This window comes from Zosterops lateralis (assembly GCF_965231275.1).
Source record: "Zosterops lateralis genome assembly, chromosome: 7".
Taxonomy (NCBI): Eukaryota; Metazoa; Chordata; class Aves; order Passeriformes; family Zosteropidae; genus Zosterops; species Zosterops lateralis.
Window position 1 is genome coordinate 1962486 of NC_139767.1, and position 10438 is coordinate 1972923.

The 10438-nt window shown below is 51.9% G+C and overlaps 1 protein-coding gene across 3 annotated transcripts; it reads left to right on the plus strand.

Moving 5' to 3' along the window:
- Positions 1 to 4398: 4398 nt before the first annotated feature.
- ACKR3 (atypical chemokine receptor 3) lies at positions 4399 to 10156 on the plus strand. Of its 3 annotated transcripts, none has more exons than XM_083864856.1 (2): positions 4399 to 4444; positions 8228 to 10156. In XM_083864856.1, the coding sequence occupies exon 2, from the start codon at positions 8255 to 8257 to the stop codon at positions 9347 to 9349; it is 1095 nt and encodes a 364-aa protein (XP_083720982.1). In that variant the 5' UTR covers positions 4399 to 4444; positions 8228 to 8254; the 3' UTR covers positions 9350 to 10156. The 3 variants fall into 3 exon arrangements, with proteins under 3 accessions (XP_083720982.1, XP_083720983.1, XP_083720984.1); XM_083864857.1 differs by lacking the exon at positions 4399 to 4444 and adding an exon at positions 4564 to 4742; XM_083864858.1 differs by lacking the exon at positions 4399 to 4444 and adding an exon at positions 5141 to 5385.
- Positions 10157 to 10438: the final 282 nt, after the last annotated feature.

Below are 10438 nucleotides of genomic sequence, written 5' to 3' on the forward strand. Positions count from 1 at the left end.
TCCATCCTTGTGCAGAGGAGGACTCTGGTTTCCTGGAGCTGCCCATGAGCACAAGCACCTTTCCTGCCCTGCACTGGGAGTAGGCTGCTTCTCCCTGCTCTCTTCTCCCTGCTTTCCTCGTCGTGCGTCTGTTGCAGACCGGACAGGACGGAGCTGCACAGGAGAGCAGCCCTGGGGCTTCCCTGAGGCTGCTGACGCTGCTGGAGGCAGGGTTTGGCATTAGATGACCTGATTGTTCCCTGCTGGTAGGGGAAGTGAAGCCGGGCAGCACTGCCTGTTGGAAATGCGCCGCTCGTTTCCTTTCTGCTGCCGTTTCAGAGGTGACTCCTGATGCAGTCATCTATTTATTCCTTTTGTTAGCGCAGGGGCTCGTTCCTCCATCTATCCATCCATCCATCATCCCAGCGAGGGACGTGACCGGGAGAGGACAGAGGACTGGCTGTCTTGGCAGAGGGAGGAAGCGGGCGCTGCGCCTTCATCCCGCAGGAAGTTCGGCTTCACCTTCGGACCCCTCATGGATCACAGCCTGCCTTCCTCCAGGGCTGTCCCGAGCTTTGTCTCGGCCGAGTGGCTGTTCGTGCTCCTGGCACCGCTCTCTGTCTGTGCGTGAGGCTGCACGCAAAGCCTCCCTTGTGCAATTGGAGAAATATTTCCCTTTGTCCCATACTATTGCTTGCTGTGCAATCAAAATGCTCCCCCACCCAACACAATCTGCACTTTGCCTTCTTGGCCTTCTCTCTCACTCCCAAACCTGTGTCCTCACAGCACTCGAAGCTGCCAACTTGAGTTTTTACTTTTTATTTTTAATTTCTCTGTTGATTTGAGTAAAGCGGGGCTGGGTGTCAGCTTCCATCTGCCTCCCAGCTGGAAAGGGAAGCCTTAAAAGAACACAGCTTCCAGCCTGTGTTCCCAAAATGAATGTGGGAAGCCTGTGAGGACTGGGAGAAATTCAGGATTTTTTCTCTACCCTACCCCCATTAGTAAAAACTTGTGGTTTTTGAGGAAAAAAAAAAAAAAAAAAAAAAAAAAAAAAAGAAAAAAAAAAAAAAAAAGAGTACATTGCTGTAGTTTAGGGAAACTAAATTTTGTTATTAAACAAAATATAAATGCAAGCCTAAGCAGTTAAATAATGATCTGGCTTTCAGTGATGCATTTTGCCCAACAGAGACTTCTCTGTAACAGGGTGAAAACTGCAGAGCTTTGCATTCCTAAATCATAAAATGGTTTGGGTTGGAAGGGACCTTAGAGATCATCCCATTCCACCCCTGCCATGGGCAAGGACACTTTCCACTATCCCAGGTTGCTCCAAGTCCCATCCAGCCTAACCTTGAACACTTCCAGGGATCCAGGGGCAGCCACAGCTTCTCTGGGCACCCTGTGCCAGGGCTTTCCCAACCTCACAGGGAAGGTTTCCTTCCCAATATCTCATCTAACCCTGCCCTCTGGTAGTGGGAAGCTATTTCCCCTTATCCAAAGCCCCTCTTCAGCTCTCTTTGAACCTCTTCAGGCACTGGAAGGCACTTCAGGGTCCCCCCAGAACATTCTGTTTTCCAGGCTGAACAATCCCAGTTCTCCCAGCCTGTCTCATTTCAGTGAGTGATGGATCACCTGGACACCTGCATCTCCAAGGAGTTGCTGGCCACAGCAACTGCAATCTGCAATCACATCTCCTGGATCACCTGCTTGGATTGGTGGCAGATACCAATTAATCATGGCAAGCAGGCAGCATCTGGACCTTCTGCTGATTTTATCTGAGGTTCCCAGCTCTGCTTGCTCTGTTCTAGGGAGGTGGTTTTGTATCATGCAGATTTTTAATGCCTGAACACTAAGCAAAATCTAGTTTTTGTAATGAAGAGGGAATTGGCCCTGGCTCTCCTGTGAGGAACCTGCTCCCTTTAAAATGATACCTGAAAGGAGGAACCTGGAGAGGGCAGCAAGGGCTCTGCCCTTGGCAAAATGCAGGAGAGGGGAGGTTGCCTGTGACTCCTGGACATCCAGCAGCTTTGTGGTTGGAGAGCTGTGGAAGACTTTGCACATTTTGGTGTTATTTTCTGGCACACGAGGTAAGGCAAAACCACTCCACTTGTTTTTTTGGTCAAGTGACCCAGAGTGCCACTAGAGTGCCTTTAGTTTTGTTTGGTTTTAGTTTTTTGTTTGTTTGTTTTTCCCTAGGATTTTCAGAGCCTGATTTAGCTAAGTTCTTCAGCCCATGCTTATTTTTAAACTTAATCCTGTTGCTCTCTGACATCACCATGCTTCAATCCCACCAACATCCGTGGACTTGGGCAAGCACTCAGAATTCAAGTGGATGCTCACTGACAGCTGTGGAGTTGGGAGGACCTCATCCAGGGAGAGTGGAGGTCAGGAAGGGAGATGAGGCACCTTACATCCCACCCTGCCCATCCATGGGATGGTGGGAGACTCATCCCTCTGTTCTTGTTCCCTGGCAACCAAACCAGAAAGGACCCCAAAGCCCATCCAATGCCACCCCCTGCCATGGGCAGGGACACTTTCCACTATCCCAGGCTGCTCCAAGCCCCATCCAACCTGGTCTGGAACGCTTCCAGGGATGGAGCAGCCACAACTTCTCTGTGCCAGGGCTTCATCACCCTCCCAGGGAAGATTTTTTCCCCCAATATCCCATCTAAATTTACTCTCTTTCAGTTTGAAGCCATTCCCCCTTGAACTGCCTGTGGATATAGGATTATGTGTCTTTTGGGAAACAAAATATGTGCTTTCTGGGGGCAGGTTCAAGGGCTAAACTTTAGCCCTGTATCTTCCAAAAAGTTGTGGTTCAAAGGTGTCAGCTAAGGTGTGTGTGCTGGCTGGGCAGTGGCTCAGCCATGCTGAAGTGATTGAGGAGCTGTAGGTGGGTTTGGGCTCACGGGGAGGGTTTGGGGGCCAAGCCCTGCTCTGGCTCACCTGGTGTTTTGGGAACAGCCTGGTGGAGATCCCTGGGAGCTGGCAGGGCTCGGCAGGTGGATGGACCTCTGATCCCAGCATTTCCCTGGGCCAGATCTGACTGATGACCCCCCTTTCCCTCACCTTCCCCGTGCTCAGGAGCCGTGCAAGGAAGGGGATTTTCACTTTGAGTCACTGACTCCCTGGCTTCTTGTTGCTTTTCCTTGGTGTTACTTTTTCTTGCCGCTAGGGAGGGAGCAGAGGGAAGGATCTGCTGCTTCTCCTTGCCTTGTCTACCTCAATATTTTATTATGGCAGGGGAAAAACAAATCAAAATAGAAAACAACTAGAGACATGCTGTTTAATTTTTTTTTCCTTACATCTGTTTTCTGCTTTTTCACTTTTAAAAATATTTTTCTCTCCCCGTTTCCTTTAATTTTTTTTGTCTTCTTCTGTTTTTTCTCTCCTTCTTCTTTTTCTCTTTTTCCTCTTTTCCCTCTTTTGTCATTTTTTCTCTTTTTCCACTTTTCCTTTTCCTCTTTTTTCGCTTTTTCTCTCTTTGCCCCCCTTTTCCTGCTTTCTCTTTTCTCTACTTTTCTCTTTTTCTTCTCTACTATTTCTGTCCTCTTTTTTCCATTTTTCTTTTTATCGCTTCTTTTCTCAATTTTTCTCTCTTCTTCTCTTTTCTTCTTTTTGTCTCCTTTTTTCCTCTCTCTATTTCTCGTTTTCTCCTTTTTCTTTTTCCTCTTTTCTTCTGCTATTTCTCTCCTTTTCCCTCCTTTTCTCTCCCTCAATTTCTCTTTTTCTCCTCCCCCCCCCTCTTTTCTTCTGCCTTTTCCTTCCCTTTGCCTCTTTTTTCTCTCCTTTTGCCACCCTCTATTTCTTTTTCTCTTTTTTCTTTTCCCTCTTCTGCTTTTTCTCTCATTTCCCCCCGCTTTTTCTCTTATTTCCCCTCTTTTCCTCTCATTTTCCCTCCCTTTATTTCTCTTTTTCTCCTTTATATTCTTCTGCTTTTTCTCTCATTTTCCCTCCTTTTATCTCCTGTTTCCTTCCTCTCTTTCTCTCTTTTTCTCTCCCTCTCATTTTCTCTCTTTCCCTCGCTTCCATCTCTCTATTTTCCTCGCTTTCCCCTCTCTCTTTCTCCTCCCTTTCCCCATATTTTCTCCCCTCCTTATCGCTCCCCCTGTCCCGGTATCACCTCTTCTCCTACCCCGGGTGCCCGCACCCCTCGGGGACCCGCCGGGCCCGGCCCATCCGAGCCGGGGCTGCGCTCAGCTGGTTTGTGGCCGATCCAGGGCTGGGTTCAACTGATCTCCGGCCGTGCCGGGGCCGGGCCAAGGAGGTTTGGGGCCGGGCCGGGGATGGGCTGAGGGGATCTGGGGCTGTACCGGGGCCGGGCTGAGGAGGTTTAGGGCTGTACCGGGGCCGGGCCGAGGGGTTTGGGGCCGGGCCGCCGGAGCCGCCCCGGAGGCGGGCTCCCCTCACGGCTGCTATAAAGGCGGCGGCGCTCGGCCGCTTTGCTGCGCTGCCGCCAGGCCCCGAGGTAAGGGCGACGTCGGGGGAGCCCCGCCGGGGCTGCGGGACCCGTGGGGAGCCACAGGGCGCCCGGCCCCTTCCCTTTGGTCTCGCAGCCTCCCCCGGCTCCGTCGCGTCCCTCTGGGCTCTCCCTGGGCGGGGGGAGCCTCTTCTGGCCCGCACCTGGATTTGCCGTGGCGGGAGGATCTGGGGGAGCCTGGAGAGGTCACAGTTGCCCTGTGGGTGCCCCCGCATGCCTCGGTGCCATCCTCCTCTCCGCTCCTTCCCCCGCGGTTCTTGTTTGTTTCTTCAGCTCGGAACTGCGGGTGAGTTTGAATGTGCCGGGCTCGGTCTCGCAAAGCCCCTTGCGGGCGTGGGTGTCCTCTTGTGGTGGCCACCCCCTCATGCTGGGGAGCCGGGGCACGGGAAAGGTGCGAGTGACAGCCGGCCCGGCAATCCTGACTTCTCCTGGCGTGGTTCATTTCCTTCTCCCTTCGGGTAGGGCAAAGCCCGGCTTGCCCCCACCCCCGAGCAGTCAGGAGGCAGGTCTGAGTGCGGGCAGGACCGGCCTGTGGGATGCTCTGGGAAGCTCCCCAAATAGTCGAGGGCTTGGGCAGTGCCGTGCCTTGCCGGGCTGCCCTCCTAGGCAGGGATGCTGGTGCCTGTTTACTTTGTGACAGCCTGCAGCGGGTCCTGGGCAGGAGGTGCGGTGGGGAGGGAAGGTGCAATCCTGCAGGCTGCCTCAGCTCCAGGGACAGCTCTGGGTGTCTGGAGCAGGAACTGGGGTGCGTTTCCTTTCCTTCGTGTCCTAACTCCTGTAAACTAGCAGCGGCTGGACTCGGCACACGTGCCTGCCAGGTGAAGGGGTGATGGGCTGCAGGAGTTTTGCAGTGTCTTGGACACAAATTACAGTCCCGGCTTCCTTCACGAGTATTTCGGATGCTGTGCTGTCTGCAGAGAGCGCTGAAGGTATTTTGTTTAGGAGCACGGAGTGGCTTTATTGAGTTTGTCTGGTGGGTTCCCCCCCGCCCCGTACCTCCCAGCTAATCTGGGTGGGAGTCGGAGCTCGGGTTACAGCAGCTAATCTCAGACTACAGCCCGGTTTGTGGGGCTGTAATCTGTGAGCGCAGCCCTCCCCGGCGGGACCTGGAGCCTGGGAGGCCGGCTGGGTTTCGGGTTTTTATTGCCGCGCTGGGGATGCGAAAGGCGCAGGCAGATGGATGCACGTGTGTGCAGCAGCCGTGCTCTCGGAGTGCAGGCGGGCTGGGATCGGGCCGAGCATCCTTCGTGCTCCCTAACCTCCCCAGGGTGGCTCTGAGGCCGCAGCTGGGTTGTGGTGTCCCCAGCATTGGTGTGAGCCCCAGCCTCAGGGGCTCTCTGCTGCCCTGTCGCTGCCTCTCTGTCGGAATCTGACACCCCTCAGCCAGGTTTGAGTTTCTTCTCTATGAGATATGTGCTGGAGGCATGCTGGTGCTGTGTGGTCACAGTCCTGTCCTGAACTGGGCTGTTGGGATGTGGAGTGAGCCTGTTCCTCTTGTTTAAGACCATGTGCCTTCCAGAGAAGCCCAGGCCCACCCATGCTACTTTTTTGGGGTGTCAGGGGTAGTCGGGTGTTCCTCCTTCTGTGCTCCTCTTGCTGCCCCCAAATCCCAGCAGGAGCTGGGGGCCTGTGCCATGGAGCTGGAAGTTTTGTGGCTTTTAGGGAGTTTGCCTTAATTGCTGCAGAGTTTTGAGGTTCAGGGACTTGGGAATGGTGCCGCTTCTCCCTGAGCGTGAGACACTTGGAAGGTGTTTGTGCTGGGGATGCAGTGGGACCCTGGGTGAGGTCTGGCAGGAGCCCCATCCCTCTGTCCCACTTGCAGCCCTGGGATGAAGTGAGCATCCAGGGGATGCATCCAGCCCTGCTGCCTGTAGCACCAGAGTGGTACTGGCAGCTCTAGGGGGGCCTGTGTCTCAAGGTGGGAGGATCAGCCCTTCTGCCCTGCATGGAGTGGGTTAAATCACTCTCTGCTTTCCCGAGGATCGGCTAATGCAGGATGGAGAGCTGCCACTGTCTCAGCTCCCTCCTTAGCCAGTGTTTTAGCAAAATCCGTGCTTAATTTGGTTTGACTCTCGGCTCCGTCTTTCATCAGGGCAGCAGGATGAAAGCCATAGGCCGAATCTCCTCACAGGGCCAATTTGGGCCTGTTTGTGGAGAGATTTGATCTCCCCTGAATGTGTGCATGGCCCCCCTCATTGTTAGTGCCACCAGCTTCCCCTCTGCTGGGACAATAGTGCCTTGAGTCCTCTCCGGTAATCTCCCCCCTTATCTCCCTTCTCTTCCGTAGCCTCTGTTCCTGACAGGCAGGAGGGTGGGAGCTTTGGGAAGAGCCAATTATGCAGATGGAGAAGGAGAGGTGCTGTGTCAACCAAGGTCCCTTTTTTGGGAGAGGGGCTGAGAAGAGGATGTTCAACACATCTGAACTCTTCCCTGCTTACCTCTCCTCTGTGCTCCTGGAAACCCTGCCAAGAGATCCTGTGGTGGGCTCAGGGATATTTGGAGATCCCCTATTGCTTTCTGGTCACTTGGCCTCACTGGCTTTGTCTCAGGCTGGTCCCTCTCCTTCTGGAGCTGTGGTCATGGGGCACAGCAAGGTGGCCCATGTTGGGGATGCTGGATGTGTCCATGGGTGGGCTGGCTGACCTGGTGGTCCAGCTCAGGTAAAGCCATGAGGGAACAAGGATCCCTCCCTTGGAAACCCACCTCTGCAGCTTTATTTTGGCATCCGGTCCCAGGCTGGATCCTGCTCTCCAAAACTGGCCTGGCTGAAGTGTGGAGGGCACAGGCCTGTGGCTGGGGGTGGTACTGAGGGTCCCGGGCAGTGGGATAGCATTTTTATGCCACCCCAAAAGCAGAAAGGCAATTAGTAGCCCCACTTGGGGTTTTGTGTGAGCCTTTGAGGTCTGATGGGCCTTTTCTTTCTGCTGGTGAGGAAGTTAACAAGTTGCTTTGTCCACTGCCTGCAGGTAGAAGAAAGCTCTGAAGAGGCAGCAAAAGTAGATGTAGAACAGCGAAAGGGTGGAAAGGAGGCAGTTGTGGAGCCAACCATGATGGGGTAGTGTTTTGAAATCAAACCACTCTTCTAAAAAGAAAACTTAGGCTCAGCAGATCTACACAGCAGTCAAGTTTGGACTTTTTTTCTTTACTCAACGCTGTGTAATAATTGTTAAATGCAGGGGATGCTTTGTAAAATAGGATTGGAGAGAAGGGGGGAAGGGAGGACGGAACAGAATTTCAATTTAAGTTTGGATAGGGGTACAAAGCCCCTTAGTTCCCCACTTCTACTTAATGCAGCTGTAGCTGGGCTTGACAAGATGCTGACCAGAGCCTGTGGTAAATGTTTTACAGTGCTGCGTATCAGCCAGATCAATTCTACCGTGCTTGAGGGAGTGCAGATAAAATGCCTTAAAGATTCCCCTGCTGAAAGCGATAGGACCATCATTTATGCCAGAGGAGACGGATTTAGTCGCCTGACATTTATTTGGCCACGATGTACTTTGCAGATTTCACACCCGGGGACGATAGCCAACCTGATGATGTCAGATGTGAGCTGGAAGAGAAGGAGAAATCACGCAAAATCTGGTGCTGCTCCTCTTTAGCCAATCAGATGAGCTGTGCTGAGTGTCTTGGTTGTTTTACTCCATGGAGTGCTTTAATGGAAGGTGCCTGGCAGGAGTGGGATGTTACCAAAGCGGCATGTCCCAGTGTGACACAGCAGCAGAAATAGCTCCGTAATTTACGTCATTTCTTTCCATCTTGTTTTGCCTTTAGGTCGTTTGAAGTCCAATCTGAGCAACCATGAGCGCGCTTGACTTGACTTCCATCCTGGATTTCCTGGAGACAGCCAACTTGACAGAGATCAACTGGACGTGCAACAACGGCGAGTGCATCACGGTGGACGCGACAACATGCCCTGGCACACTCAACAAGAGCGCCCTGCTCTACACCCTGTCCTTCTTCTACATCTTCATCTTCGTCATAGGCCTGGTGGCCAACTCGGTGGTGGTGTGGGTCAACCTGCAGGCCAAAATGACGGGCTATGAAACCCACCTGTACATCTTCAACCTGGCCATCGCTGACCTGTGCGTCGTGATCACCCTGCCCGTGTGGGTCGTCTCGCTGGTCCAGCACAACCAGTGGCACATGGGCGAAATCACCTGCAAGATAACGCACCTGATATTTTCCATCAACTTGTACAGCAGCATCTTCTTCCTGGCGTGCATGAGCGTGGACCGCTATCTCTCGGTTGCCTATTTCACCAACTCCAGCAGCCGCAAGAAGAAGATCATCCGCCGCTGCATCTGCATCCTGGTGTGGCTCCTGGCCTTCTCCGCCTCCCTCCCGGATACCTATTTCCTCAAGACTGTCTCCTCCAGCAATGAGACCTACTGCAGGCCTGTTTACCCTGAAGACAGCTTCAAGGAGTGGTTGATTGGCATGGAGCTCATCTCCGTGGTGCTGGGCTTCCTCATCCCCTTTCCTGTCATCGCCGTGTTTTATTTCCTCCTGGCCAAGAGCATCTCTGCCTCCAGTGACCAGGAGCGCAAGAGCAACGGGAAGATCATCTTCTCCTACGTCGTGGTGTTCCTGGTATGCTGGCTGCCCTACCACGTGGCCGTCCTGCTGGACATCTTCTACAGCCTGCATTTCATCCCCATCAGCTGCCAGATGGAGAACTTCCTCTACGCCACCCTCCACATCACTCAGTGTTTCTCCCTGGTCCACTGCTGCGTCAACCCCATCCTGTACAGCTTCATCAACCGCAACTACAGATACGAGCTCATGAAGGCCTTCATTTTCAAGTACTCTGCCAAAACTGGCCTCACTAAACTCATTGACGCCTCCAGAGTGTCAGAAGCAGAATACTCAGCTCTAGAGCAAAATGCCAAATGACTGCAGCCCCAGAAAGAAACTTCCTTGACTCTCTGACCTGATGTGGTTTTTTTTGTGTTACGGTTTGTTGTTTATTTTTGTTTTTCACCCCTTCCTTTCAGTGTGCTTGTTATGAACGGGGCATGAATTCCAGCCTACAAAAGAGAGAGGACAAAGTGTAATTTAAGAGTAGGATCAGTTGCGAAGTGGTACCAAAATGAAAACCTTTTCTCCTCCTAGCCCAGTGTGGACTTCTCAACAATGCTATGCAAATGGAAATTACTTCCTAGCAGACAAAGCCATTGTCTACCATAGATAACATGGATAAGCTTCTCCTTCCACGTCTTGTCTCCTTGTGTATGTTTATATATATAGTGTGTGTTGTATTTAAAAGCTCGAGACTTTATTTTCTGCCTCTTGGTGTATCTTATACAAGTGTATTTGAAAGTTAAATATATTTTTATCATGTATTTGAAGTATATTGCTGATGAGTGTATCCAGAGTGCTGTAGTCTGTGTGCTAGGTGGCCGTTTGGCTCCAAGAGGATGCTGATAAATAGGATGGAAATGATCTCTTGGGAGCATCCTCCCTGGCTGGCACACTTCACAGACCATGGCTTTATGTGGTGTCACACCCACATGCTGGAGCATGAAATATATGTAGTGTAGTATAGCTGCCATCATGTTAAAATTAACAGTATTGTCAGAGTCCTTAACTCCTACACCCCTGCTTCACCAGGCTATATCCTCCTGCACAGAGTGAGTGATCCTACTGCTGAGAGTTGTCTTTATTTGTAAGTTATTTTTGTAAAATAAAGATCTGAGAAAAAACCCCAAAACCTGTGTCTACCAGTGGTTTGACTTGTCATTCTCCTCAGGAAAAAAAAAAAATAGCCAAAAAAGAGGTATCTCAAGGCAATCTCAATCTCTGTCCTTTGGTGCAGGAGCAGACAGGTCAGTCAGAGTTTTTCTGGTGTTTGGTGGCCAGAAAGAATTTATGGAGGAATGGGAGATGGCACTGGAGCATTGGTGAGCAGGGAAGGGGTGGGAGGAGTGGATCTGTGCTGGTGGGGAAGTAAAACTGATGGATTTATAGGGTAAAAGCTGCTAG